This window comes from Thunnus thynnus, chromosome 15 (genome assembly GCF_963924715.1).
Source record: "Thunnus thynnus chromosome 15, fThuThy2.1, whole genome shotgun sequence".
NCBI lineage: Eukaryota > Metazoa > Chordata > Actinopteri > Scombriformes > Scombridae > Thunnus > Thunnus thynnus.
In genome coordinates, this window is record NC_089531.1 from 4,484,266 (window position 1) to 4,510,797 (window position 26,532).

General features: G+C 37.0%; 2 protein-coding genes across 3 annotated transcripts; both read right to left on the reverse strand.

The window, feature by feature from the left end:
* Window positions 1–1,318: 1,318 nt before the first annotated feature.
* Window positions 1,319–15,448, reverse strand: LOC137198242 (major histocompatibility complex class I-related gene protein-like). Of its 2 annotated transcripts, XM_067611952.1 has the most exons (6): window positions 15,058–15,447; window positions 13,435–13,704; window positions 12,300–12,578; window positions 10,929–11,231; window positions 10,107–10,211; window positions 9,328–9,795 (listed from the first exon to the last, which is right to left on the reverse strand). In XM_067611952.1, exons 1-6 carry the CDS (start codon window positions 15,104–15,106, stop codon window positions 9,791–9,793), a joined length of 1,011 nt encoding a protein of 336 aa, XP_067468053.1. In that variant the 5' UTR covers window positions 15,107–15,447; the 3' UTR covers window positions 9,328–9,790. The 2 variants fall into 2 exon arrangements, with proteins under 2 accessions (XP_067468052.1, XP_067468053.1); XM_067611951.1 differs by lacking the exons at window positions 9,328–9,795; window positions 10,107–10,211 and adding an exon at window positions 1,319–1,771 and having other exon boundaries at window positions 15,058–15,448.
* A 5,027-nt stretch (window positions 15,449–20,475) lies between these two features.
* Window positions 20,476–25,753, reverse strand: LOC137198250 (major histocompatibility complex class I-related gene protein-like). The gene is made up of 7 exons (XM_067611967.1): window positions 25,558–25,753; window positions 24,620–24,886; window positions 23,258–23,536; window positions 22,779–23,081; window positions 21,759–21,869; window positions 21,535–21,552; window positions 20,476–21,375 (listed from the first exon to the last, which is right to left on the reverse strand). Exons 1-7 carry the CDS (start codon window positions 25,604–25,606, stop codon window positions 21,365–21,367), a joined length of 1,038 nt encoding a protein of 345 aa, XP_067468068.1. The 5' UTR covers window positions 25,607–25,753; the 3' UTR covers window positions 20,476–21,364.
* Window positions 25,754–26,532: the final 779 nt, after the last annotated feature.

Below are 26,532 nucleotides of genomic sequence, written 5' to 3' on the forward strand. Positions count from 1 at the left end.
CTGCATCTATGTTGAACCTATCCCCTGTCTTTGTTGTATTACACTTCTTGTGTCTTTATTATTGTAATGTTAACACTTTGTTTATTTATTTATTTATTTTTTTTACATTTTTCATCCTGTCATCTTTGAGATGATCACCCTGTTCTTTGTCACATCATGATTATCAGCTGGGGCTGAGTATATCAGCCATGTGGGGACACTAGGCAGGGGCCCTCACAGGATGCCCCTGCTCTTGCTCTCTCCCGTGTGGTCACACATTTCCTCAGATCAGCAACAGATCTATATTGTTCTTACTTTGTTTAATGAATCTTACTTTCACATACAACAAGTAGATGGTCTTGTGAGTAATTCCATGACAGTACAATAAATCAAATACAAGTGAAATTAAAAACGCAGTCTAGCATTTTGCATGTGTAATTGTAATTTCATTTCTTTGTCCACTTGAGACAGCCCACCTTCCCCTTTGTGTTTTTAATTATGATGTCTGGACCTCTTCAAATTTACACACCTGCAGGATGCCTCCGGTGCGAAACACACTATAGGGGTTTGGCTCCGATACCCACAGCAGACCAGAAGGTGTGAAAACACATGTTTGGATAGGGGGGGACGTTCCTCAGGTATAAATGTTTAGCTCTCCATATGCTCGGGGTCTTTCTTCATTAACCGCTTGCATGTTGAATTACCTTTTCTTTGCAAAGAAAATAAAACTTTGTCGGCCGGCAGAAGTCTATATTTCGTTCTTCACCAGCAGCAAAGAATTTCCACAACACATGTTGTATTTTTTTTCTGAAATTATTTTTTTATGTTTAATTTGGTTAGATTTATGTGCTTTACATGCAAAGCATGGATAAAGGTGTTTGTGTTATTTTAGTGAGGTTTATTTGGGTGAGCCCTCACCAAATAAAGTAACAAAAATATTAAAGAGCAGCCTTTTCCTGAGCAGTTGGGCAGGTGACTGTACAAAACTAACTCATTCTTCGCACTGAGTTTGCAGTGCACTGCTAGATTGTCAACGGCACCCTCAACTGCACCTTTCCGCCCAATAGAGCGCATGGAAATTTACCCAGATACCAGGCTGGTGCAGGTGAGGAAATTACCTCAAGTAAATGTCAGCTTGCCGGTGCAAACCTGCACTCCTAACTATGTGCTGGCACTTTTGTCACAACCACTGAATTGCATTTTATTGCATCCACTTAGATACTTTCAGTAGGTCATGTGCATAAGGTAACAGGTAAGAAATTACATTTGTTTCAGTGAGCAGAACAGTAGTTTTGTTTATTAACCCTGGACTAACCCTCAGCTCCAGAATGCTCAGGACTGATAAACTTGTTTCAAACTCATTCAAATTGTAAAATCAGAACCCAGAGTTAACATCTTTAGAATATTCACAGCAATCACATGTGTATATTTAATTGGGCAACAAATGTTTTGAGGCAAAAACATTGCAAATTCAGTATTCCAGTCTTACCCCAGTTGGTTCTGATCACTGCTTTGTCCAGTTTGGTGACAATGTCGTCCTTCACACCAGAGAGAAGAAACACACATTCGTACCTCCTCCAGTCTTCAGGTGTGACTGATGAAAGGTTCAGGTCAACACTCATCTGGAAGGATCCATCATGGTTGAGGAGGATCTCTCCGTGTTCCACGTCCTCATAAAGCTCCTCTCCATCTTTCCTCCAGAACAGAACGGCTCTGTGAGGGTAGAAACCTGTAGCGTGGCAACTGACTGGAGAGGAGGGAGTCTTCTGGAGGAGAGACACTGAGGGAAGGTCTGGAGAGAGAGAGAGAGAGAGAGAGAGAGAGAGAGAGAGAGAGAGAGAGAAAGACAGACAGAGAATGGTGGAGAGAAACTTAGAAACCAAACATCACAAACAGAAACGTTACAGTTCATTATGTGCAAAAATTCTCTACATGTTGGTTGTTTTGATTATATTGTTACTGCATGTTATCAACAAAAGAGCATATAAATATCATTGTGTCCATGAAACTACATCACATCATGTGATTCTACCTGTTCTCATCAGAGAGTTCTTTCCATAGTCCAAATACTCCTTCAGCCACTGAGGGCAAATGTTGATGAGGAAGTTCTTGTTGTCTGATCCAGCTTTGTAATTATCCCACTCGTATTTGATGATGACAGCTTGTGGTTTTGAAGTGATCCATGTCAGTGTTTTCAGGTCAAATACTAAGAAGTCTTCTCCATCATAACCAAACTGATCAAAACCAATAACATCTTTAGTCTCATTATCCCATTCACAGCCAACCATTTCCTGTAAAATGTGGATACCTGAGAGAGAGACAGAGACACAGACTGCAGTAAACCAGAGTGAGATCTCAGCACAGTCAGTTATCATCAGTTGATATCACATCTTCACCACAGAGACACACTGATCCACACACACCAAAACAGAAGATCTACACCTTCAGCTGTTATTGGCTGGATGGAAACTCACAGCCAATCATCATCTGGACAGTGTGGACAACTCAGAGAGAGAAAGAGAGGCAGAGACTGCTGGGAAACAGAGTCCATTTCCTGTCTTTACCACAGAGACACACTGCCTCCACTGAGACCAACACACACTTTATCTACACTGTTGAAGGTGTGGTGACTTCATGTGAGCTGCACACACACAGAGACTGAGGTGGAGCACAGTAGTACCTAGTTAAACAGTTAACAATGTGTAAATAAAACACTGTTCTGGTCACTTTGATTGTGTGTGTGTGTGTGTGTGTGTGTGTGTGTAGGTACACATATGTCCTGATACTTTTAGACAAACATCAAGCAGTGTTGTTTCCTCAATCCAAGACCTTCTAGCACACATGCTTCAATAGATGTTGTGGACTTGTGCTTGTATATGGTATATGGTATATGGTACATGCAAAAAGTTACTTTGAATGTCTGTATATGTATTTATAGATAGCTTTGTGTGTAGATACTCCTCTAGATGTTGGGAACATAGTTCATATTATGTTATGTTGCATATGTTCAATATATATAATATTAATAGTATATCATATTTCTTGCCCTTCAGTTGGGGTGGTGGGGATGGTTTTGCAGATTTAAAAATAAATATACCAGTTTGGTTAAAGTGCTGCTTCAATTCAGCAATGTTGGCTTTTAGAATCAGATAGTTAGACACACAGGAATCAGTGTGCCACTCTGAGTGCAGAGGATAATCTTTGACAAATTTTTCTACCCAGTCCTGTTTGGGTTCTGGTCTCTTGCTGTTGCTGTCACAGTAACCCACTTGAACTTCATCAATCATTGAAACAGCCACAAACTCTGGGAAGGTTTGGAGTCCAGAGGATGCAGTCAGCAAATATGTCAGGGAGTGTCTCACTGTAGAACAAACAAAGTTTTAACAATTAAAAAAAAATCAAATATAATCAGTCTCAATCTTGAGTCAATGATCACAACAGACTTTAAATTCTTCTTCAATCCAAATAATAATGAAGATTATTGTATATATTTTTGAAACCTTTATTTATACATAAATAAATACATATTTAGAGTAGGTTGGCTAAGCAAATGCTCTTTAACCGCAATTTCTATTTGAAACACACACAAACACAACCGGAAAACAAACAGAATCAGGCTTAGGTAGAGCAGGTATGGGCAGGATTTTGTGGATGGTTCTGAAGTATTTTGATTTTTGGTGGTATTGCAGATTACTTCAAGTGACTGGCAATTTAACTGTGAAAGCATGCATTTATTTATTTACATAGTAAGTTATAGGATGGTAAAAGCAGTTTTTTGACAGTAGACTGTGTGTTTGAAGTTATAATAATAATAATAATAATAATAATAATAATAATAATAATAATAATAATAATAATAATAATAATAATAATAAGATTAATTGTTTATTTATATAGCTCTTGTTGCTACAGTTTTTTGGCTTATAATATTGGCTTTGGTCACGCGGAGAGCGGTGAGATGTCCACATCACAGCAGTAAATGTCTCGGCTACATTTTTGCCAGCACGCTGCCCATACTACACAAGTGTGCTGCTGGGGAAAAACATCTATAAAGCATAAGCTAATGACTTATTTACTATTAATAAAGCCTAACTAATGGCTTATGAAAAAAGGGCACAGATAAAGTTTTATCTTAACTGCGTAAAACTGCCCAGTGTGAAAGTGAAATTGAATTATATTTGCCTTCTACACACACTACAGTCAAACAAATTGAAATAAAAGTTCATTTTACCTGAATGTGTAACAGAAAAGAAGATGAGCAGAAAAACAAGCTTCATCGTCTTCATGGTATGATTTTGGGGGAGTCTTGCTCAGTGACAGACCAGTCGCCGTTTCAATTTTGTTGTGTGTGTGCGTCACTGGCAGTATCAAATATTACTTTTAGTGCTTTCACACGTCACTAACCAAACAACTGAGGAACATTTACTTTAACAAGTTCAACTCTGTGATATCAGATTTCAAAGAGCTTAATGACCTCTCAAAAATACAGGGCATATCTTACTGCCCAGTATGTATCAACATGTCATAAGCTGAGGGACATGCACGCATTCACACACACACACAAACACACACATATATATACTTTTATATATATATATTTTTGACTCAAAAAGGGGATAGATTAGACTACTAGAACACTCAAATCCTGACAAGGAGGAAAGTCTTCCCTTTATCCACCATGTCTTGCAAGAAAGCCAAGAACACAGCCACAGAACAGTGAAAGGGAACTTCCTGTAAGTCAGGAGGGGAATCAAAGCTATTGGGAAGAATGCATACAGAAGAACACAAGAACACTGAGGAACCAGTGCATCCACCCCCAGGGGCACATCCTGGTCATGAAGGGAGAAGAACAGAGGAGTTCTCCCATGTTGCAAAGAGGTCCACAGACAGCTGTTTGTAACACTCCCAAACCAGGCTCACTATTCCTGGATGAAGTCTCCATTCACCACAAATAAAGAGGGTTTCCCCTGGACAGATCTGCTCCACAGCTCAGTATTCCTGCACATGGGTGGAACTCAGTGACAGAAAATGTTTGCCGCTCCAGACAATCAGTCTGTGTGTGTGTAACTGAAGACAGGCCCCCCTGTCTGTTGATATATACTGTGGTGTTGTCTGTCCGGACTAACAAATGGGGGGGGAAATGTTTGAGTGACAGATGGACAACTAACAATTCCAGGTAATGTAGATGAACCGAGAGGATCCCAGGTCCAATTCACTGCTCTCCCTTTGAAGAAACATAATTTTTGATGTAAAAATGCCAAACATTTGCTGGTTTCAGCTTCTTATGTTTGATGATTTGCAGCATGTCTTCATATATGATAGTAAATTAAGTAAGTTTTGATTTTGGACTGTTGTTTGAACAAAACAAGCAGTTTAAAGAAGTCACTGTGCAAAAGAAAAGCAAAGCAAATTTAAACAATAAAAGATCATGATCATACATCTTGATCATGATGTGTATCGTGATCTTACCTGTAGATGCAACAAACGAGTGGGTTTTTAACAGTGATTTAAAAGACGAGACAGAGTTGGCAGCCCTGATCTCCTCAGGTAATTCCAAAGTTTAGGAGCCCTGACTGTAAAGGCTGTATCCATTTTATGTATCAATCTGGGCCTTGGAACAACAAGAAGTGACACATCCGATGATCTCAGGGAGCAGGAAGGGACACACGGCAATAAGAGATCTGATAGATAGCTTAGGGCAAGGCCTCTCAGGGCTTTGTAGTTAATCAATAAGGTCTTAAAATTTATTCTAAAAGCAACAGGTAGCCAGCGAAAGGAAGCCGGGATCAGTGAAATGTGACCATGTTTCCTAGACCGAGTTAAAATCCTGGCAGCAGAGTTTTGGATGAGCTGGAGGCAGGAGAGGGATTTTTTGCTGATGCCAGAGAGCAGTGAATCCAATCAACTGGTTATGAAAGCGCGAATAACAGTTTCAAGATTTTTGGTAGAAAGAAATATCTAATCCTTGAAATGTTTCTGAGCTGATGAAAACAGGATTGAACCATTGAATTAACATGTTTATCTATAGGGTGAGGTTTTGTTAAAAAAGACACCAAGGTTTCTGCAATGCTGAGTTATTGAATGAGATAGTGAACAAAGACTGTTGGAAATTTGGTAATTAAACGACCAAATACGTTGTTTGACTATGTGACTCCAGAATGACACATAGGATTGTTTTCTAATCTGGTGCCTTTACTGGCGGTAATTGGCAGGACAACATCATTTGGCTGTGCTTTCCAAAACCATTACAAATCACTGTTAACAAAACTTTATTATTTATGATGCGACAATACTGTGGTTAAGGTCTGGTTAGGTTTAGACACAAAAAAGACTGGGTTAGGGTCATGGTTTGGGTTAAAATGATCACTTTGTTAAGGTTAGAGAAACATGGTGTGGGTTGAAGTCACTACTCGTGTCTTCAAGTACAAAGGAAATTGAGCTGAAACATTGTCGTGTTCTGTCTCAACACAAAGCTAGACCACCTTTGTTGTCATGGCTAAAATAATAACCACTGGGTTAAAATTATGGGATTTATGTTACTTAAAAAACTGTCCCGACTTGCAGTTGCCCTCATCCACCCCTCCTCTTGGTCATAATTTCTAGATGTTATCTGTCACTCAAATGTAACTATAGGTCATTTTTGGATGACATTATGATCCATGTTGTTTTCTTGAGAGAACAATCTCAACAGACAGATGAGGAGCAGTATGATTAGATCCTTTATCTTGTTTAGATAAAGGAGAAATAAAGAGGTGAAGATCCAATAAGAGTCAGCTGGTTTTATCTTTTTGTTTGGTCCAAAGATGTTTCTTGGTTATGTTTACATTCTGGAGTAAAGGTTAGAGACTCATCACAGGTGAACAAGGACTCAACTTTGACAGATACAAATTCAACTTCTCTGCCACATCTATAATCCAGCTTGTTCTCCCAAGTAAAACAACAGCATAGGTTGTAAATTCAGTCACCAAAAATGACCTATAGTTTCTTTTAAGTGACAGACGCCATGTAGTGGACGCAGTTCAGATGACGTCTATATAAAGTGACAAACTTCCATATCCGGCGGATGTGGGTTGGATGGATGGCTAAGTAGATGGCAAAAAGTGGATCTGGCTGCATGAGACCACTGTTCACTCCCTGTATCCAGGTTTTTTTAAAACTGTACCTGCAACTGTTGTGGTGTTTACTGTTGTCATGACGACGAAGGCTGCCTAACTTTAAGAAAGTAGTAACCATAGATATATATTTTATGTCTATGGTAGTAACTTTAACCCACACAACATTTCAAGTGATCATTTTAACCCAAACCATGATCTTTCCCTAACCAAGTGTTTTTTTGTGCCCAAACTTAACCAGACCTTAACCACTGTGTTGTCACGCCATAATTATTTTTTAACAGTGATTTGTAACAGTTTTGGAAAGCCCAGACATGGAGGCGGCCCTTTAGGAAACGCTCCCATAGGTCATTCTGGAGTGGAACAATCGACCTATGCGGTCATTTAATTATGAGGACATGTTGTTATAATCAATATTTTTAAAGCCTATTTGAATAAGATTCACACTGTGTTCAACATGAACTTGATACATTTTCTGTTTGAATTGAGGCTGTTACCTGTTCCTGCCTGTTTCCAACAGAGCTCTTTGCCTCTGCTTGTCTGGCTTCCAAGTCCAAAACACATTGTGTCATGTGACACAGAATTTGAAACATTGGACATGATGCAATTCCTCACTTGAAGAGCTAATAATACTAATAATAATAATAAACTTTATTTCTGAAGCAATTGTTGAATAGGTTCACAGTTTTCAAGTCTGTCTTAAAACAACAGTCAGACACCCAAATGAACATTGACACATTTTTTTTGCTGTAATCATTCCACCTGTTCATACTGACCATTAAGAGATCACTTTATAATGCACTTACAACGTTAGAGATGGAGGACAAAATCTACAGTCCTCCTTCTGTGCAACAATGTATTTAAAAGTTTATTTGAAGCTAATATGAAGCTTCAGTTGCCCAAGTGAGTCGAATCAATATCTTTCAAAATTAGTCATTTTCGTGCCAAAGTCCATCTTTTAGTTACGATCCTTCCACTGCAGCTGAACAGAAAAACACTGTCTGTCGAAACACAAGCGGCTCTTTTTGAGATAGACTGAAACTGCAGATTTACACTGTATTTGACTAACTGCTGAGGCCTGACATTATCTTCAGATAAACTTTTAGGTACATTTTTGCGCAAAACAAGGACTTTCATCCCCCATCGGCATTTGAAGGAAATCTAAATGTTCATATGGGCACCTGACTGTTGTTCTGAGACAGACTTAAAATCAGTGATTATCAAGTGCTTTACAAAAGGCAGTAATACCTGCAGCACAACAATAGTTCGGGCAATTATTATTTATATCCTTATAATCCTAGAACTAGGATTCTTCTAGTTTCTTCTTGTACCCTGTGAGAGCTACACCGACGAAGATGTGCACTAATGGTAGTCAAGGTACACATAAGCAAAATATGTTTTATTTTATACTTTTCTGTCTTTTGATTTTCATCTCCATCTCAGTCAAATAAATGAAAGAAAAATGTCATGAGTTAAAAACTGTTCAACTATCAAAGAGTTTCCATTTGTTCTTCTCCAGTGGAAACAAGAAGGAAGAAGATGTTTGTTAAAGCTAAAGATAAAGATAAAGCCAGGAACAAAAAATTGCTTTTATGTATCTGCAGTTGATCTCTGATGAATTCCCAGTCAAGATTACTATAATGTCTTTCTCTTCTAAAATCTTTGACATGTGTTCAGTCCTACTGTCATGTGTTCATTTTTTTTGTTTGTTTTTTTGCTGTTGCATCATTCTTTATTATTATTTATTAAATTCTAACTTAAAATTGGCCTCTTATGAATTTTCACAAATTACTTTACTGCGTTTATTTCTTTTTCTGACAAAAATGGCAACAACAAAATGCCATTTATTTACTGTATCTATGTAGACATTGTAAAATTTCCTGAAAATATAGTGGAATTTAATCATTTTTCATATCTCTCTCACACACTTATTTTATCCTTCCTCAGTCACCATCTCTTAGTTATAATGAAGGAAACTGAATTGAATTGAATGTTGAATATTACATTTTCAACACAATGTATCTCACTACAGATTTGCAACTGTCTTGGTTAAAACACCAAATGGAAAATAGATCCTTAATCACATGAGAACAAACCTGCATGAGGAGATGAACAAATAAAACGTGTAGTTTCTCTTTGATAACATGCTTCTCTCTCACAGCAGAGGAATTTCAGAATGAGAGTTTTCAAGATTATGTTGCTCTCTAGTGGAAAGTTACTGAAACCCAGCCTCAAATCTAATTGCAGTCAGTGTTTTAATAAAAGCACAATAAAACATGATTTGTGACATAAACTTTGTACAGTGTGTGTCGCCATCAGTCCTCCTATTGTGTGCAATGTGTGAAGCATTCATTTGATTTAACATTTAAAAACATTTTGTAGAAACAGACACTGTTCTTGGATCTCTGGATGCACATATGTGATTTTTTTTTTAAAAAGCACAGAAAACATATACAGACATTAACTCTTCTACACACTCACATAATGATACTGCTAATGATTTTTTTTTTCTGCTGAGCAACCACCAGTACTGTCAGTCCTGGGTGGGAGACATCTGCATGAATAAGCATAAGCTTTATGCAGCATTTAGAAGCATCAACTCTCTCCAGATGATTGTCAGTAGAGAGAAGCGTTCTCAGAGACAGTGTTTGATTCTGTTGACTCCTCAGTAAGTAGAGTTCAGCATCCTCGTCTCATCTTCAAGCTGACAAAGGAACAGACAGTCAAAGTGAATTACTGACCTAACTGGTGTCCACATATGTAGGGAATTTGCTTTTAGAGTTTGTGGTATATTAGTAGCTCGTACACAAGAGCAAAAAAAGAAAAACTTAGTGTTTGCAGGTTGAAACCACAAAATAATAATGAGAAATTATTATTAGTGAGATTTTGAAATATAGTAAAAGAGAGAAGGAAGAATCACTAGAAATGTCAGTGCATTTGAGATATTTATATTTTATGGGCTCTATATTACCAGAAAAACCACACAAAATATGGAGTTACATTTTTGTCACTCACCATTGTTTGTCATTTTCCAGATGAAGATTTGTGATGCAGCGATGCAGCACGCCAGGAGGACCAGTACTACAACAACTCTAATAATGACTGGACCAGCAGGGAAGTCTGAAAGAGAACCAGAAACCAAAACAACAGAGCATTCAGTTTGGGCTCATTTAGATCGTTCTTGTGGAACGTCACAAGTCATGTTGTGTGGTTCTGAATGTGTTTTCATGGGTAACAGCTCAGTGCTGACAAATTTCAGTCCTGCTGAGGAGGTAGTAATTTTCCAGACAGAGCTGGCGATGTTCTTAATCATTATTGGTCCAACAAATGTGTTGTCACACATGAATACTGTATGAACAAACTTATTACAAGATACACTGCTACCATTCTACTACTTCTATTACAATCATCATTTCTCAAAACTGGAAAAAAATGAAAAAAATAATTTGGACAAAGAGTTGCAGGACCTCTTTGTTTCAAATGTACAGAGCCACAGAAAGGCCATAGAGAGAAAATATATATATACTAAGGCCACATTTTAACTCATAGAGTGCTTGAAATGCTATTGTGTGCACACAAGATACAATTCGTTCCCGCGTTTTTGTTACTTCGTGTGCACGAGATAAGTGTTTATACAGAGAGCCAACACAACAGACCAGCCGTTCACCCCGAAGCATGAAGTGCAGTGCACCTGCTTCAACTATCAGATGTTTTTTTGACATACTTTGCTATTAGTAACAAATACCAACAGAGTTGTGTAACCAAACAACATGACCTCCTTGGTGGAGGTAAAAATCAGGTGTGCATTTCCCACATCACTTCTGATTCCAGTCTTACCCAAGTTGGTTCTGATCACTGCTTTGTCCAGATTGATGATGATGTCTTTCTTTGCACCAGAGAGCTGAAACACACATTCGTACTTCCTCCAGTCTTCACGTGGGACTGATGAAATGTCCAGGTCACCACTCATCTGGAAGGATCCATCGTTGTTAGGGAAGATCTCTCCATATTCCACTTCCTCAAAAAGTTCCTCTCCATCTTTTCTCCAGAACAGTGAGGCTCTGTGAGGGTAGAAACCTGTAGCGTGGCAGCTGACTGGAGAGGAGGGAGTCTTCTGGAGGAGAGACACTGAGGGAAGGTCTGCAGAGAGAGAAAGTGAGAGAGTTTGTGTGCCCAGTGTAAATCAGAAAAAGTAGAAAAGTAAAAAAGTCATTTTCTTTATACAGTGGCCAAAATATGGATTTCAAATGAAAATTTCTCCAAATTTCTAGTATTTGTTCCCCTTCCAAGAAAAAAGCTTGCTCAAACTTTCATTGTTAAGTTGTTCATGTGGCAGAACTGGCAGGCTAGTCTGATCTCACCAACTGCTGTATGAATACCACAACAATTTCTTGTCATTTCCCCTGTTTTCATTACGCATTTTAAAGGGCGACTCCACCTGCATTCCTTTCTGGGTTCTTCAAATGGAAACGCCCACTCAGCCAGAACGCTGATGCCTCCCCCTCACCCACAACACACACACACACGCAGTTCACTGACAGTGTCTTCCTAACATACTCGCTCACTGTATGAGTGTGTGAGATCTTTCTAAATGCACTGGACCGATGTAGCAGCCAATAATAGAATAACTAATGTTAATGTAATAACTGCCAATAACCATTTTTAATCATTTTTCCATTATTAATGTAATAAAAGTCCATAATGTAATAAAATTTCTAAACCAATAACATAACTTTTCACACATAATGTAATAAGTTATTAAATTATTGGCTGGTTATTACATTATTAGCTGGATTTAAAAAAATCATAAAAAATATAATAACTGGAGCTGATAATGTCATAATATACTTATATCACTTTATTTAAGTTTTATTTATTGGCTATAAAGTGTCATACTTCCATTACACTTACCCTTACAGTTGCCTCTTTCAAATAGCTGCTCAAAAACATGGAGCCACTTTCCAGTTTTTGAGTAAAACTGAATCAAAACACATCACTTTCATACAAACCTGAAACCCATGGTAAACTGCATGGTTTTTGCCCAAAAATGCTTTGGAAATATGTTTTTGGATTAGACAACACTCCACCAAGAGACAGAGGACACTGACCTGAGAGAGAGTGATGTTGCTTCATATTCATTGTAATGTTACTGTACATTGGAGACAGGATAGACTATACATGAATCTATCTTGGATCATGTGATTCTACCTGTTCTCAGCAGAGAGCTCCCCCCATAGTTCACATACTTCTTCAGCCAGTCAGGACAAATCTGGGTGAGGTAATGACGTTGCTTTACTATTGCTGCTTTGTCATTGTCCCACTTGTGTTTGGTGATGACAGCTTGTAGTTTTGGAGCGATCCATGTCAGTGTCTTCAGGTCAAATAATATGAAGTCTTCACCATCATAACCATACTGATCAAAACCATTAACCTCTTCAGTCTCATCATCCCATTCACAGCCATACATCCTCTGGAGAGTGTGAACACCTGGGAGAGAGACAAAGACAGAGACTGTAGTAAACCAGAATGAGACTGCTGGCAGAAACAGTGTGAAAGAATCTGAAATGTTTGGCATACACAAACACTCATATACATATACACTATATATATACACACTATATATATATATATATGCATATTTTACTATCCTGATCCTGTCAGGAATTGAGCTAAAATGGGATGGCTTAGACTAATACTAAGTGTCACAAAATGATCGCTCATTATGGGACTTTTGGCATTACATCGTACAAAAAAAAAATAATCGTACAATTATGATAATTATCATTCATCTGGCAACACTGGTTGTTATGGTTGTTTCAGGGTGTTTTTCAGTGAGAATCAGAATCAGAGACAGGTTTATTGCCAAGTAGGTTAGCGGTTCATGAACCCTCCTTGATAACAGGATAAACAAATATACAATGTATTATTTTGTTTTTATACTGTCGTCACAATGTGAATTAAAAAAATGGAAATGTTGCTAAAATTACTGAAAGCAGTAAAAACAAAGTAATGCATTGTCTATTTGTTTATCTTGTTATCAAACAAATTGAACACAGCTTTGGATGTACACGGGTCATTTCGCGTGTTCTCAAAGGTGCACGGACTGTTTGCACATACGAGGAATTTGCCTTGGTGATACGGTGCATAACAATCAAAATATACAAAGTAAGAGAAAATACAAGCACCATAAAAGTCAAGTAGTGAAAATGACATGAAAAAAAAACAAATAAAAACCCCAAAAACTGCACTTTGTTCATTCAGTTAGTCATGATGGCTCCACTGATAGCTGTTCACTAAACCATGTGTTTATTGCACAGTTGGAAAAAAAAAACAGTAAATATACCTCCACTTTGGTTAAATCGCTGCATCCAACTTATAATGTTGTCTTTGAAGAAGTTTTGACTTGCCAGACACTCTGCAGTATATACAGAGTCTAGATGGTTTGGATCATGTTCTATTAAATTTTTCATCCAGTCCTGTTTGAGTTCTGCTTTCTGGATGTTGCTGTCACAGTAGACCACTTCAACTTGATCAACCATCATAAAACCCACAAACTCTGGGAAGTTTGGAACTCCAGAAGATCCAGTGAAGAGAAATACTAGGGAGTGTGTCACTGTAGGAAAAAGAGGTTTTCAGTTTTTAGTAATTACATGTTTTACATCCTTTTGTATCCTTTTCTAACCACCGTATGCCAAAAAGGAATATATTATAGCAATTTTCATACTATTGTAATAATCAGTATTTTTAGAGGAGATCTGTTTTATCAGATATTCACCCAGATTTTATGTTCCCAGATACTGTCAACACCATGTTGTGGGTAGTATACAAACAAAGCATGAGTTTTATGTTATGTGCATTGTAAGGTTCATGTTGCTTACTGTTTTATTGTTTTATTTTGATTAAAACAGAAAGGGGAGGCTCAGTATTTAGTCGGTGATGTCACTCCCATTACATAGCCTACACGTAGGTCTGCCTCAGTCATAAATACACTGCCTTAAAGGACATGTTCATCATTTTTTAAGTCTGCCTTAAAACAAGTCAGCTGCATAAATGAACATTAAAATAGATTTATAGATTTTTCTTACCATAATCGTTCCTTCTGTTCATACTGACCTTCATAATGCACTTACAATGTAAGTGATGGGGGCTAAAATCCACAGTCCACCTTCTGTGCAAAAATGTATTTAAAAGTTTATCTGAAGTTGATATGAAGCTTCAGTGTCCAAATGAGTCAAATCAAGTGGATATCTTTCAATGTTAGAGTCTTTTTTGTGCCAAAGTTCCTCTTTTTGTTACTGTGATTCCACCACAGCTCACCAGGGAAACACTGTCAGAGGAAACACAAAGAGAGAATTTGATGCTAAAAAGACTGTAAATGTGGCAGATATCCACTTGATATGACTAACTCAGACTGCTGAAGCTGAATATAAGCTTCAGATCAACTTTTAAATACATTTTTGCACACAATAACTGTGTGGACGCACTGTGGATTTTGGCCTCCATCACTTACACTGAAAGCACATTTAAAGGGGATCTTTTAATAGCCAGTATGAACAGGAATGATTACGGTGAGGAAAACCTCACCTTCAGTGTTTATATGGGCACCTGACTGTTGTTTTAAGATGAACCTGAAAAATTGTGAATCTGTCCTTTAACAGCTGGACAGTCGCTGTGGTGTTTTTAACTCAAGCTGTTACCCATACAGCGGTTTAACATTTCCTGTGGCAGAAATATAGTGTTCACGGCAGATTACAGGAAATGAAACCTTTTGACAAACACCTTAGAATATGATTCAAATATGTGAATGTGAAGAGAAAAATTGAGTTAGAACTCAAATGAGCTGCTGAGCTCCTATAGTTAATTTTGTGATACATGAGATTAATCATTTACTGTTTCTGTGTGAGAAGAAAGTAGAACTAATGTCACAGAAAAGGGTATAAAGGAAAGAATTAAAGTGTGATCTTACTTGGAGAGGCGACGTGACAGAAGAGGAGCAATAAAAATAGCATCTTCATCTTGTTCCAATAAAAAAGTGTTTCCGGACCACCCTTTGAGATGATTCAGTCCAGCCCGTGGGTAGAGACAGTCAGACAGAGTGAAGCTTTTCCTCCTCAGTGTCTGGATTAACAAACAGTCAAATGTTCAGTAATAGAAAGTAACTTGTTCAGACTTCTGTAAAATACTCTGCTTTAGTTTCAGTTCTAGTCAGACTTTGGACGGAATTATTTTTAAAAATGATGACACATCACTTCGTGCTCTCTGCTGTGCTTTCATTATTATGATTATTCTCTCGTTTTTAGTTATTTTTTAGGATAAATGAGAGCTGCAAGTTTACTCTAAGGGGAAGTAAGGTCTAGTCCTCAACTAAAAGTCTTGAGGAGCAAAAATAACCTTCTGAGTTGTCCATTAAAATAGTCCTTGATTTGAGATAATCTGCTTTTGAAGTTATGATTAATTATTCCTTATAACATAACAACTACATCAGCTAGTGGTGCTAATAGCTCCTATTAGAACCTGTGTGGGATTGGAATTAGATAGTTGTTGTGAAGCCATTTCATTCATCCAAATTGTTTTTACTTTGTTGCAATTGTTAGACTTTGAAGATGATTGTGAGTTTTGAGAATATCAACACTCAGGTTTAACATTGTTTAACCAGGTTTAATTATATAAATCATATGGTGATGTGTTGTAAGACTATTTCATTTATATAAATTGTTTGTCCTTTTTTTAAATCATGAAGATGGCCTAGCAGCCTGCAACCTACTAACATTTTTAGGCTACATAATGTTTTTATGAATATAATTTAAAATATGATTGCCATTCTTCTAATAATCACTTCCTGTCCTCATCCACCCAATTATATACTGTTCTTAATGCATTCCAGGTTTCATAACACCCTCAATCTAAGTAATCTAAACTAATGCAGGTGGCTATACAATAAATACAATATAAATTTAGGTTAAAATGATATTAACAAAGTGATCATTTTAACCCAAACCATGATCTTTCCCTAAACCTAACCAAGTGGGTTTTGTGCCTAAACCTAACCAGACCTTAACCATAGTGTTGTTACATCGTAAAATGATAATAAATGGCTAGAATTTGACAGGACACTATGGTATAACTGATACTTGAACTCACACCATCTGACAGCACTCTTCATTTGCAATAATTTGGATTTTATTTCGTTGGTGCAACAACTATCATTAAGAAAACTTAATGATAGTTAACAAAGTTTTTCTTTAATTGGAGTCATGTATAATTTTGATGATTAGATGTTTAAGTATTAATAATAATTTAATAATAGCATAGGCTATGAGTTCTTTACTTGGTGAAAATTGTATTTTGAAAAGTCAGTGATATGAAAATCCAGGTGAAAATTGCAGCAGCAAACTGCACTTAAAGCGTTATTCTCTTTACTTTCTTTTTTGTGAAGCAGCTGTTTTTGTTGCAAGCAGACTACTTCCCGTCAACTTTGGTGAACAGTGTCTTCGTTTTCAGGCACCCACTGCAGTGAACACTGAGAACAGTTCCCATACACCAAAATTACCTGAAATCAAAGTATTACTTTACTTACATATTTACTTATTACTCTCTTTGCTATTAATCGGAACATCAGAAATACATTCCCTTCCTAAACCAATGCAGCATCATTGTTTGTAATGTAGGTATAGTATTACAGTAGGAATGTGCAGGGAGTCCAGTATTTGTATTTGTATCTGTATTTGTTGAGGCAGCAAAATTATTTTTATTTGAATAATAGTGGAAAGAGGCTTAAAAATCCTATTTTTGTTTTTATTACACTTTTAATTTTAGAATGATAAGTGTTCATGAATAAACTACCTTACATGGGTGTGTCCTTGTTTTCGGCAAAGCACAAATAGTGGGTTTTCTATGAATATTTGTTTCATACAAATATTTTAAATTTTTTTTGTTTTTGGGAAGAAAAAAAAACATGTCAAATACCAGTTTGCAGGTCGGTTAAATCGTTATCTCAGTTTCTCCCCTCTGCTCCACTGTTACATCTATCAGGGGTAAGCAACTCTCCATAACCTGTTATTCCACTTCTCCTTTCCACAAAGTTAGGTTGTAAAAAATAGGCAATAAATGAAAAGTGCAAAGCAAGAATCACCTTTGAAGTTCTACTACATGTTACATGGTGTACTGTCTCTGTGATGTTGGTGTATAGATAGGTAGAGGTCTGTCTGCAATGAGTTGATGAGTAAAGTTTTAGCTCAGTAGTCAGCGCAGTCGTGTATGATCTGGGAGACTCCAGTTCAAGACCTGGTGTGGGGACCTCCTTCGTAAGGTAGTTTATTCATGAACACCTATTGTAACACTTTAATTTTCTAAAATTAAAAGCGTGATAAATACAAAAACAGGATTTTTAAGCCTCTTTCCACTTTTATTCGAATACAAATACAAATACAAATAATTTTGCTGCCTCAACAAATACAGATACAAATACAAATTTACAAATATTAACAAATACAAAAAAATATGTAATGTTGACAGTCATATCAAAATATAAATAATATTATTGGGGGGCAGCACTGGTCGTTTGGACATACATTGCGGTCTCAACAGCGTGCGGTGGTCTTTTTATTTAACCTGAAATGAGAAATTGCCCGCCATTTGTCCAGAACAGGTCAACATTGACTGGTCAGTTCTGCTTTTCCCAAAATAAACACAAAATCTACTTAAGCCTGACTTCATGAAGTAATGAAAAACTCAAAAGTTGCTAAGTCAGACTTTATTACATTATAAGAAGTTACAGGAAGCCTACTACAAAAATAACTTTCCAGTCCCAGGGATGATAATGCATTGTAAAACAATGTTTTTACAGTATACTGTAGTTCATGATTTTATTTTACACAACAAATCTAAGTTTTAAATACGTTTCAACAAAATATAATGTAGGTATTATGCAGCTGTTATTAATACTGACAGCACCTTTCCCCACTGATAATTTTAACCTGCTGCACATATTTATTTATCTAATGTGCACTAATGGTAGTCAAGGCAGAGACAAAAGAAAAATACGTTTTATTTTATGTTTTTCTGTCTTTTGATTTTCATCTCCAAATCAGTCTCACAGTGTTCCAATGTAATGTAATTACCAAGTAAATGAAAGAAAAAAGTCATGTGTAAAAAGCTCTTCAGCTATCAGAGTTTAATTTTTGTTGTTCTTCAGTGGAAACAAGAAGGAATAAGATGTTTGTTGGTGATAAAGATAAAGCCAGAAATTTACGTATCTGAGGTTGATCGCTGCAAAGCTCCCAGTCAGTCAAGGATTTTTTTTACAACCAGCCACTCCTCTCTGACATCAAGATTACTGTTATGTCTTTCTCTTCAAAAATATTTTGCTGCTGCTCAGTCCTACTGTCATGTGTTCATTTTATTTTATTTATTTATATATTATTTATTGTTGTTGCATTATTCTTTATTATTATTATTTATTATCCTGAAGCAAATATAAAGCTTCAGTCGTTTTTCTATGTATAGTCTTTTTAGTGCCAAATAGTTCCACCACAGCTCAACAGGGAAACACAAAGAAGGAATTTGATGCTAAGAAGACTGTAAATGAAGCCTTATATAAGCTTCAGATAAACTTTTAAATGCATTTTTGCACAAAATGATTGTTGTGTACACACTGTGGATTTTGGCCTCCATCGTTTACAGTGAAAGCACATTTAAAGGGGATCTTTTAGTAGCAAGTATGAACAGGAAGAATGATTACAGTGAGGGAAACCTCTTTCACAGTTCCCTTTAAGAGCTGGACAGTTGCTGGATTTTTTTTTTAATTTAATTGAAGTTTCGTCTCCCCCCATACAGTGGTTTAACATTTCCTGTTGCTGATATACACAGTTCACCACAGATTACAGGAAATGAAACGTCTTTTGACAAACATTTTATAACATGCTTCACTTACGTGAATGTAAAGAGAAAAAATTAGGAAAGAACTCAAATGAGCTGCTGAGTGTGCAAGTAAATGTAATTCAATATACAGCTTTTGGGTGAACGAAGAAATCTGAAATTCTGTGTAGATGCTGTGACTTTGATGACAATCTCACAGGCTGCATGGTAATTTGGTAATTCTCTGGTTTACAGTAACAGCATTAAAATGAAGTCAGGTGTATGGCCTACAGTTCATTTTGTGATACGTGAGATTAATCATTTACTGTTTCTGTGTGAGAATGTCAGTATTTCGATTTGTGCAGTCTTAAAGTTGAGAAGAAGGTAGAACTAATGTTACAGAAAGGGATATAAAGGAAAGAATTAAAGTGTGATCTTACTTTAAGAGGCGACGTGACAGAAGTGGAGCAATAAAAATAACGTCTTCATCTTATTCCAATAAAAAAAGTCGAGGTGACCAAAACAGATGAACCTCGTGCGGCAGGTGCTCAGCAGTGAATGAACCAAAGATAGAACCTGTATGAAAAAAATAATGAAGCATGTGACCTGCCCAGTTTTTGTGTCTGATGGGTTTAGAAAGTTAGTTATTTTCTCACAGAGAAAATTTTAATTTAAGACAAATAAATTGTATTTTTATTTTATTTTTTATAGTAATGTACCCATCTCAGGGCAGGCTACTCGACTGACTACACTGCCATACACTGGAACTATATGTAACTATGAACAGAATGTACCAAACCTGTGTTTCCTGATTCCTTAAGAGACCAATGTCTTTTTATCATAAAGTATGCGACATTCTGTCTTGCATTGTGGCAAAACCACACACTAATAATGACACTTTTTATTTGATTTGTGTCTAATACATACTGTGAGTGGTGAACAACATCTGACTAAGTTGTGATCAAGATTGAGGGTTCGGCCTCATAATTTCCTGTCTCTCACTAATACTGCAGTGCAGTCATACCAGCTGTCAGCATCAGTAAACCACAGCACAGTCTTTGCCCTGAGATCAAACACTGAATGACTGCTAACATTTGAATCAAAAACATCCTACCAGCAATAGTGCTGCAAGGTTTAGTTGATTAATCAAATAGTCGATCAACAGAAACTTAATCAGCAAGTATTTTGATAATTGAATAATCCTTTTTGTCATTTTTAAAGCAGAAATGCCAAAATATTTGTTGCCTTTGGCTTCTGAAATGTGATGATTTAATGCTTTTGTTTGTCATATATAATAGTAAACTGAATATATTTGGGTTTTTGTCTTGCTGTTCTGACAAAATAAGACATTTAAGGACGTCACCTTTGACTCTGGGGAATTATAACGATCATCATCATTATTTTCTGACATTTTACAGACAAAGTGATTAATCAAGTAATAGAGAAAACAATTGGCAGATTAATTGATAATGAAAATATTTATTAGATGCTGCCTTAATAAGCAATTATAATTAGATCATAACTCACTCACAACTTACTCAACACTTAAATTATAAATAGAAAATAGACATGTTTAAACAATTTAAGTCAAAAGTTGATTCAATTCCAAGTCTTACAATAAAATGAAGCAAACAGACTTGTGGAAGTGATGTTTTGATTAGTTTAAAGAGTGACGGTTTGAAGCTGCATTGACACTTTTTTTGAGACTAGAGAGGGCATCACCAGTATGATGAAAATATCAGAATATCAGAAAATGTCGTCTTTTTTTATTTCTCAGTGTCCCTCTTGCTCACACACACTCTATCAAATAAGTCATGACGCATATTAAACTTTCAACACAATGCATTTTCTGTCTCACTACACACTGTAGCTGTCTCTGCCAGACGTCATGGAGAATAGATCCTTGATCACATGAGAGCAAACTTGCTTGAACAGATGGAAAAAGATGAAATTCTACAGGTGGATATTTAGCCAAGTAAATGTGACAAACACACTGGAAACAAATGCAAATTGTATATTTCCCTGCTTCCTACAAACTGTCTCCATGGTTGTTTTGTAGGTTTGACAAGTTTTTGTCACTGCAGCTTCAGAGTCAAGAAAGTCAGAGTCTGAAGAGTTTACACAATGATGTGTTGACTCTCATGGCTGCTGTCCAGAGTCCTGATCCTGGAGCTGTCCAAGGTACTCAGCATCAACATGCTGGTGGGTCAGAGCTCCACTGAGGGGGACTGATGACCAACAGTTAGCTGGAAGTCATTAGCTTTACCTCTCTTTATGAAGGCTGTGTGTTCCTGGGCAGAAGTGTTTCACCTCATTCAGAAACTTTAGTACTCGATGTTTGATCTCTCAGAGAAAATGCTCTCTCTTTGATTTTGTTGACTTTTCATTCAGTGGAGTTCAGAATCCTCTTCTAATCTTCACTGTTCCCCTGTCAAGACAAATAGTTAATAAACATCAACAGTAAAACCTTGGCCCAAAACTGTGCCCACATTATGCAGAACATTTGCTTTTAAAGTGAACAGGAAATGATTTGTTCATCTACAAGGTGAAAAAGATCAATTAAAATATTTCAAGATATAATACTTACTGTTAACAAGCTGAAACCCTGAAATATAGATGAGATAACAATGTTACAAAATGATAAATATTTCAGAAAAAACCTTCTTTGCACTTTATTATCATTTGAAATGTCAAACAAATGGATTCACTTACCGAAAGTACCACACAAAATATGCAGCTACTCTTTATGTTAGACTATCACATGTATTCCTTTTAAATTCATTAGTGGAGTAAAACATTAATGTCTCTCACCCTGACAGTTTCTGCTCCAGATGAAAAATGCAGCGATGCCGACAGCAGGCAGGAGCAACAGTCCTGCAACACCTCCAATGACGGCGACAGCAGGGAAGTCTGAGGGATAAACTGGAACCGGAACAGAACATTCCCAGTTTGGGTTCATTCAGGCAGAGTTAGCAGCATTGTCAATCAATATTACTCAAGCAAATGTGTTGTAAATAATAAAAATCAAATACACTTTCAGTAAAGAGGTGCACATCAGTGTTTTGTTTTAAATGGGTACAGTTGTTCACTGGCAGAAATCCCTTCATGAGAAAAGTGAATATGCCTTATTTTCGACGAACCAAAGAATTCACAAGGAAATAACTTTCTACACCTCAAAGTTCAGGACAGAAAAGCAAAAATTTAAAGTAGTTTATAAGGCAAGGCAAGGCAAATTTATTTATATAGAACCTTATCCTGCACAAGGCAACCAAGTTATGTACCATGGACTCAGTAGCTCCATCTCTAGATGTGAAAAGCCATCAAACTTTGCAGGACCTCACGGAGTAGATGTCAGCACCTGTCATCTAAATTTGGTTGCAGTTGCACAATGTGTTAATGCTGATTATGTCAACTAACAACTTGGAAAGCTTCACAGATAGTGAAGCTGTAAACTAATAGTACTTAATATAAGAAACTTTTTTGAAGGGGGTTCCCCTTTTCCTTGGTGCAACCATGAACTGTAAACATCCCCAGGTCAAGTCTGATATGCAACTTCAAATTGGTGGATCATTTGTCCTCACTAAAAGATTTGTCTTGAACCACAGATTCCTGGAAAAACGTAGCATAACAGAAACAGAAGCCTCAAGCCAAGAGGTAGTGATTTATAAATAGCCACATGGTGGCACTATATACAACAAAATCTGATTCATGGGTCTATGATCTAACACTCCATCAACTTTCACAGAAAACTGTTTTGCACTTCTTGAGATATCCTGCTAGGTAACAGACAAACAAAATAAACAAGACATAGGCAGAGGTAGCAGGTCTTACCCCAGTTGGTTCTGATCACTGCTTTGTTCAGTTCAGTGACGATGTCGTCCTTCACACCTGAGAGCTGAAACACACATTCGTACCTCCTCCAGTCTTCAGGCGGGACTGATGAAAGTTTCAGCTCAATGCTCATCTGGAAGGATCCGTCATGGTTGGAGAGGATCTCTCCATGTTCAACATTCTCATAAAGCTCCTCTCCATCTTTCCTCCAGAACATCATGGCTCTGTCAGGGTAGAAACCTGTAGCGTGGCAGCTGACTGGAGAGGAGGGAGTCTTCTGGAGGAGAGACACTGAGGGAAACTCTGGAGAGAGGCAGACAGAAACAGATGGGTTTAAACTGGGACACATAATAATTGAGTTGTGTGTCTATATATTGTTTTATTTTCATAGGAATGTTAATATGCATTCAAAACAGAAAAGGCACTTGAATGTTGTGTCCATATACAATATTACATCTGGCCATGTACAGTTATTCCACCTGTTCTCCGCAGAAAGCTCTTCCCATAGTGCACATATTTCTTCAGCCACTCAGGGCATTTGTGAATGTAGTAGTTCTTATTGTATTCTAATCGAGCTTTCTCAGTATCCCATCTTAGTTTGGTGATGAGAGCTTGTGGTTTTGGAGCGATCCATGTCAGTGTCTGCAGGTCCAGTGCTATGAAGTCTTCTCCATCATAACCGTACTGATTAAAACCAACAATCTCTCCTGTCTCGTCGTCCCATTCACAGCCGTTCATCCTCTGTAAAATATGGGAGCCTAAGAGAGAGAGAGACATGGCAGAATAGTCAGCATTGATATCACATCTTCACCACATGGGCACACATATCCACAGACATCAAAACAGAAGATCTACACTGTTATTGGCTGCATGGAAGCCACTCACAGCCAATCATCATCTGGACAGTGTGGACGACTCAGAGAGAGAGAGAAAGCAGAGACTGCTGGGAAACAGAGTGAGATCTACCCAATGCAGGGCTGATTTCAGTCTAAACACAACTTTAGTGTCAAAGGCAGGAACACCCTAATGACTACCGGTAGACAGGAGAGAAATAGCAGGGAAACATAACAACCCAACAGTCATGGAGAGTCACTGTCACCAACAAGACTGTTATCATGGCTGAGTGGTGGTCTGTGTTTCTTAAAGGATAAGGCTGGTGATTTTCTATATTCTTCTTATTGTCAACAAATCTCATGTGCAGAGCCAAACCAACAATAGATTGATCTACTAACAAGTATTGTGATTATCCAAAGCCTGATATATCTTATTCCTCTGTACCGAAGACCTCTACTGTTGTTATTGAAAACATGTCAGTGAGCCACACTGCTGTACTGGATGATATGTTCCTTTGCCATTAAGACAATGACTACTGTAGTTTGTTTAGAAACTGCTCCGAAGACTACTGATAGCTGGCGAAGGAACATGTCACACAGTGCAGAAGTGTGGCTCATTGATGTGTTTTTAATAGTTTCTGGACAACAACGGATGTCTACGGCACATATATCAGGCTTTGGATACACACACAATACTTGTAAGTAGGATAAGTTCATTGTTGCTTTGGCTCTGTGCATGAGATGTGTTGACAATAAGAAAAATATAGAAAAGAGCCATGTCCTTAAACTGGTCCATCCATCAGTAAATAATTTCATAAAGCCACCAGCATTTTTACCTGCAGATGCTGACTAGGTTTTTGGGATGTGGACTTAGACCAAAGGTAGCAGTAATTTATGTTTCACTCAAGTATGTGAATTATTAGGGTTCCTTATCAAAAACATGGAGAAGGTATGTGTGTGTGCACATTTGAGCAGTAGAAGTCAAACATGAACATAAAGATATTGTACCTCCAGTTTGGTTTAAGCGCTGCTTCAAGCTGTCAATGTTGGCTCTGAAGACCTGCTGATTACCTAAACACTTCAGAGCATACCACTCCAGATGCTGTGGGTCGTCCTTTATCAATCTTTTCATCCAGTCCTGTTTAGGTTCTGCTGTCTTGATGTTGCTGTCGCAGTAACCCACCTGAACTTCATCAACCATCGCAGCGCCCACAAACTCTGGGAAGTTTGGCACTCCAGAAGTTGCAGTGAGGAAATATTTCAGGGAGTGTTTCACTGTAGGATAAAGAAGGTTTTCAGGATGTGAATGGTATTTTATACAATTTTTTTGTTTAGTTTTGTTTGATTGGATAATTGGTTGTCAATCCCCCCCCCCCACTAAACTTTTAATTTCTGTTAAATCACAAATAAATCAAACGTAATATTTTTGTTGAATGTAAATGTTGAGCAACAAGTGATGTAAATGGCCAGTATACAATATTTTTTTAAACAAACAAGCAATTACAGCACACTCGTTGCAGCAAGGATTTGCTAAGTTGCAACAGAAAAATAGGCCTATTATACTGTAGGAATGTTATTGCGCATTAATTAATGTAACTCTAATACATCAGAATGAGCAGCATTGGTCGTTTCAACATACATTGCGGTCTCCTAGCAACAGTGAGCGGTGGTTTCCTATCGTCAAGCTTTTTTCAACATGTGATCATGACATTGACATTTTACAAACAAAGTCTAAACTCATAATAACTCATAATGCACCGACTTAATAATAATATAATCGTATGTCATTTTCATTATCGTTAGTTCAGTGATATGATTGAAAAAAAGTGAAAGTGAAAGTGTGCAGTGACAGAGTGGTGCAATACCGAAGATAGATAGAGGAATAAAACAAACAACTTTTACAGCAACAACAGGAATAACACTTAGAATTATAAATGTGATTTTACCTGATGAGACAACGTGAGAGAAGAGGAGCAACACAATTAATTTCCTCATCTTGTTTGGATAAGTAGGCAGAGCTCCAGAGCCAGAGTCAGCTGATGTTAAATGTGTCTTTTATACTGACAGGTACGTGGGGCGTGTCTGTCAGTGAAGAGTCACAGTTCAGATGTGACCAATAAGGAGACCAATGTTGTTAAAGGGAAATATTCTACTAGGCTAATTATGATAATAAGTATTATTATTTTTCAACAGGACTATCAAATCCAACTTTGTAATTTGTCCAGTATGAATGTGACATAACAAACTGAATACCGATGATATTGTTCTTAAAAAAATCAGTCACCATATATTATATATTATATATTATATATTATATATTATATTTATCTGTTTTAATCTGAAACGAGAAATCGCCCGCCATTTGTCCAGAACAGGTCAACATAGACTGCCCAGTGCTGCTTTCCCCAAAGTAAACACAAAATCGTCTTAAGCCTGACTTCATGAAGTAATGAAAAACTCAAAAGTTGCTAAGTCAGACTTTATTACGTTATAAGAAGTTACAGGAAGCCTACTACAAAAATAACTTTCCAGTTCCGGGAATGATAATGCATTGTAAAACAATGTTTTTACAGTATACTGTAGTTCATGATTTTATTTTCCAAAACAAATCTACGTTTTACATACATTTCTACAAAATATAATGTAGGTATTATGCAGCTGTTATTAATGCTGACAACCCATTTCTCTACTGTTAATTTTAACCTGCTGCGCATATTTATTTATTTAAAGGATGCATTCACAGTTTTTCAGAGTGTCTTAGGTGCCTAAATGGACATTTAAATAGTTTTTTTTCATCATGTAATCATCCCTCTTGTTCATACTGACCATTAGAAGATCCCTTCATAATGCACTTACAATATAAGGGATCATTTTTGCACAAAATGACTATGTGGACACACTGTGGATTTTGTCCCCCATCA

Excerpts from the sequence above, each read along its gene's own strand:
- LOC137198242 (XM_067611951.1), bottom strand. The coding sequence starts at position 15,106 with ATGAAGATGCTATTTTTATTGCTCCTCTTCTGTCACGTCGCCTCTCCA. Across the intron at positions 12,579-13,434 it reads GCGATTTAACCAAAGTGGAG|GTGTTCACACTCTCCAGAGG; the intron begins GTATATTTACTG and ends TCTCTCTCCCAG. Across the intron at positions 1,772-10,928 it reads AGTGATCAGAACCAACTTGG|ACCTTCCCTCAGTGTCTCTC; the intron begins GTAAGACTGGAA and ends CTCTCTCTCCAG.
- LOC137198250 (XM_067611967.1), bottom strand. The coding sequence starts at position 25,606 with ATGAGGAAATTAATTGTGTTGCTCCTCTTCTCTCACGTTGTCTCATCA. Across the intron at positions 24,887-25,557 it reads CTCTCACGTTGTCTCATCAG|TGAAACACTCCCTGAAATAT; the intron begins GTAAAATCACAT and ends TTTATCCTACAG. Across the intron at positions 21,870-22,778 it reads AGTGATCAGAACCAACTGGG|TTTATCCCTCAGACTTCCCT; the intron begins GTAAGACCTGCT and ends TTCCGGTTCCAG.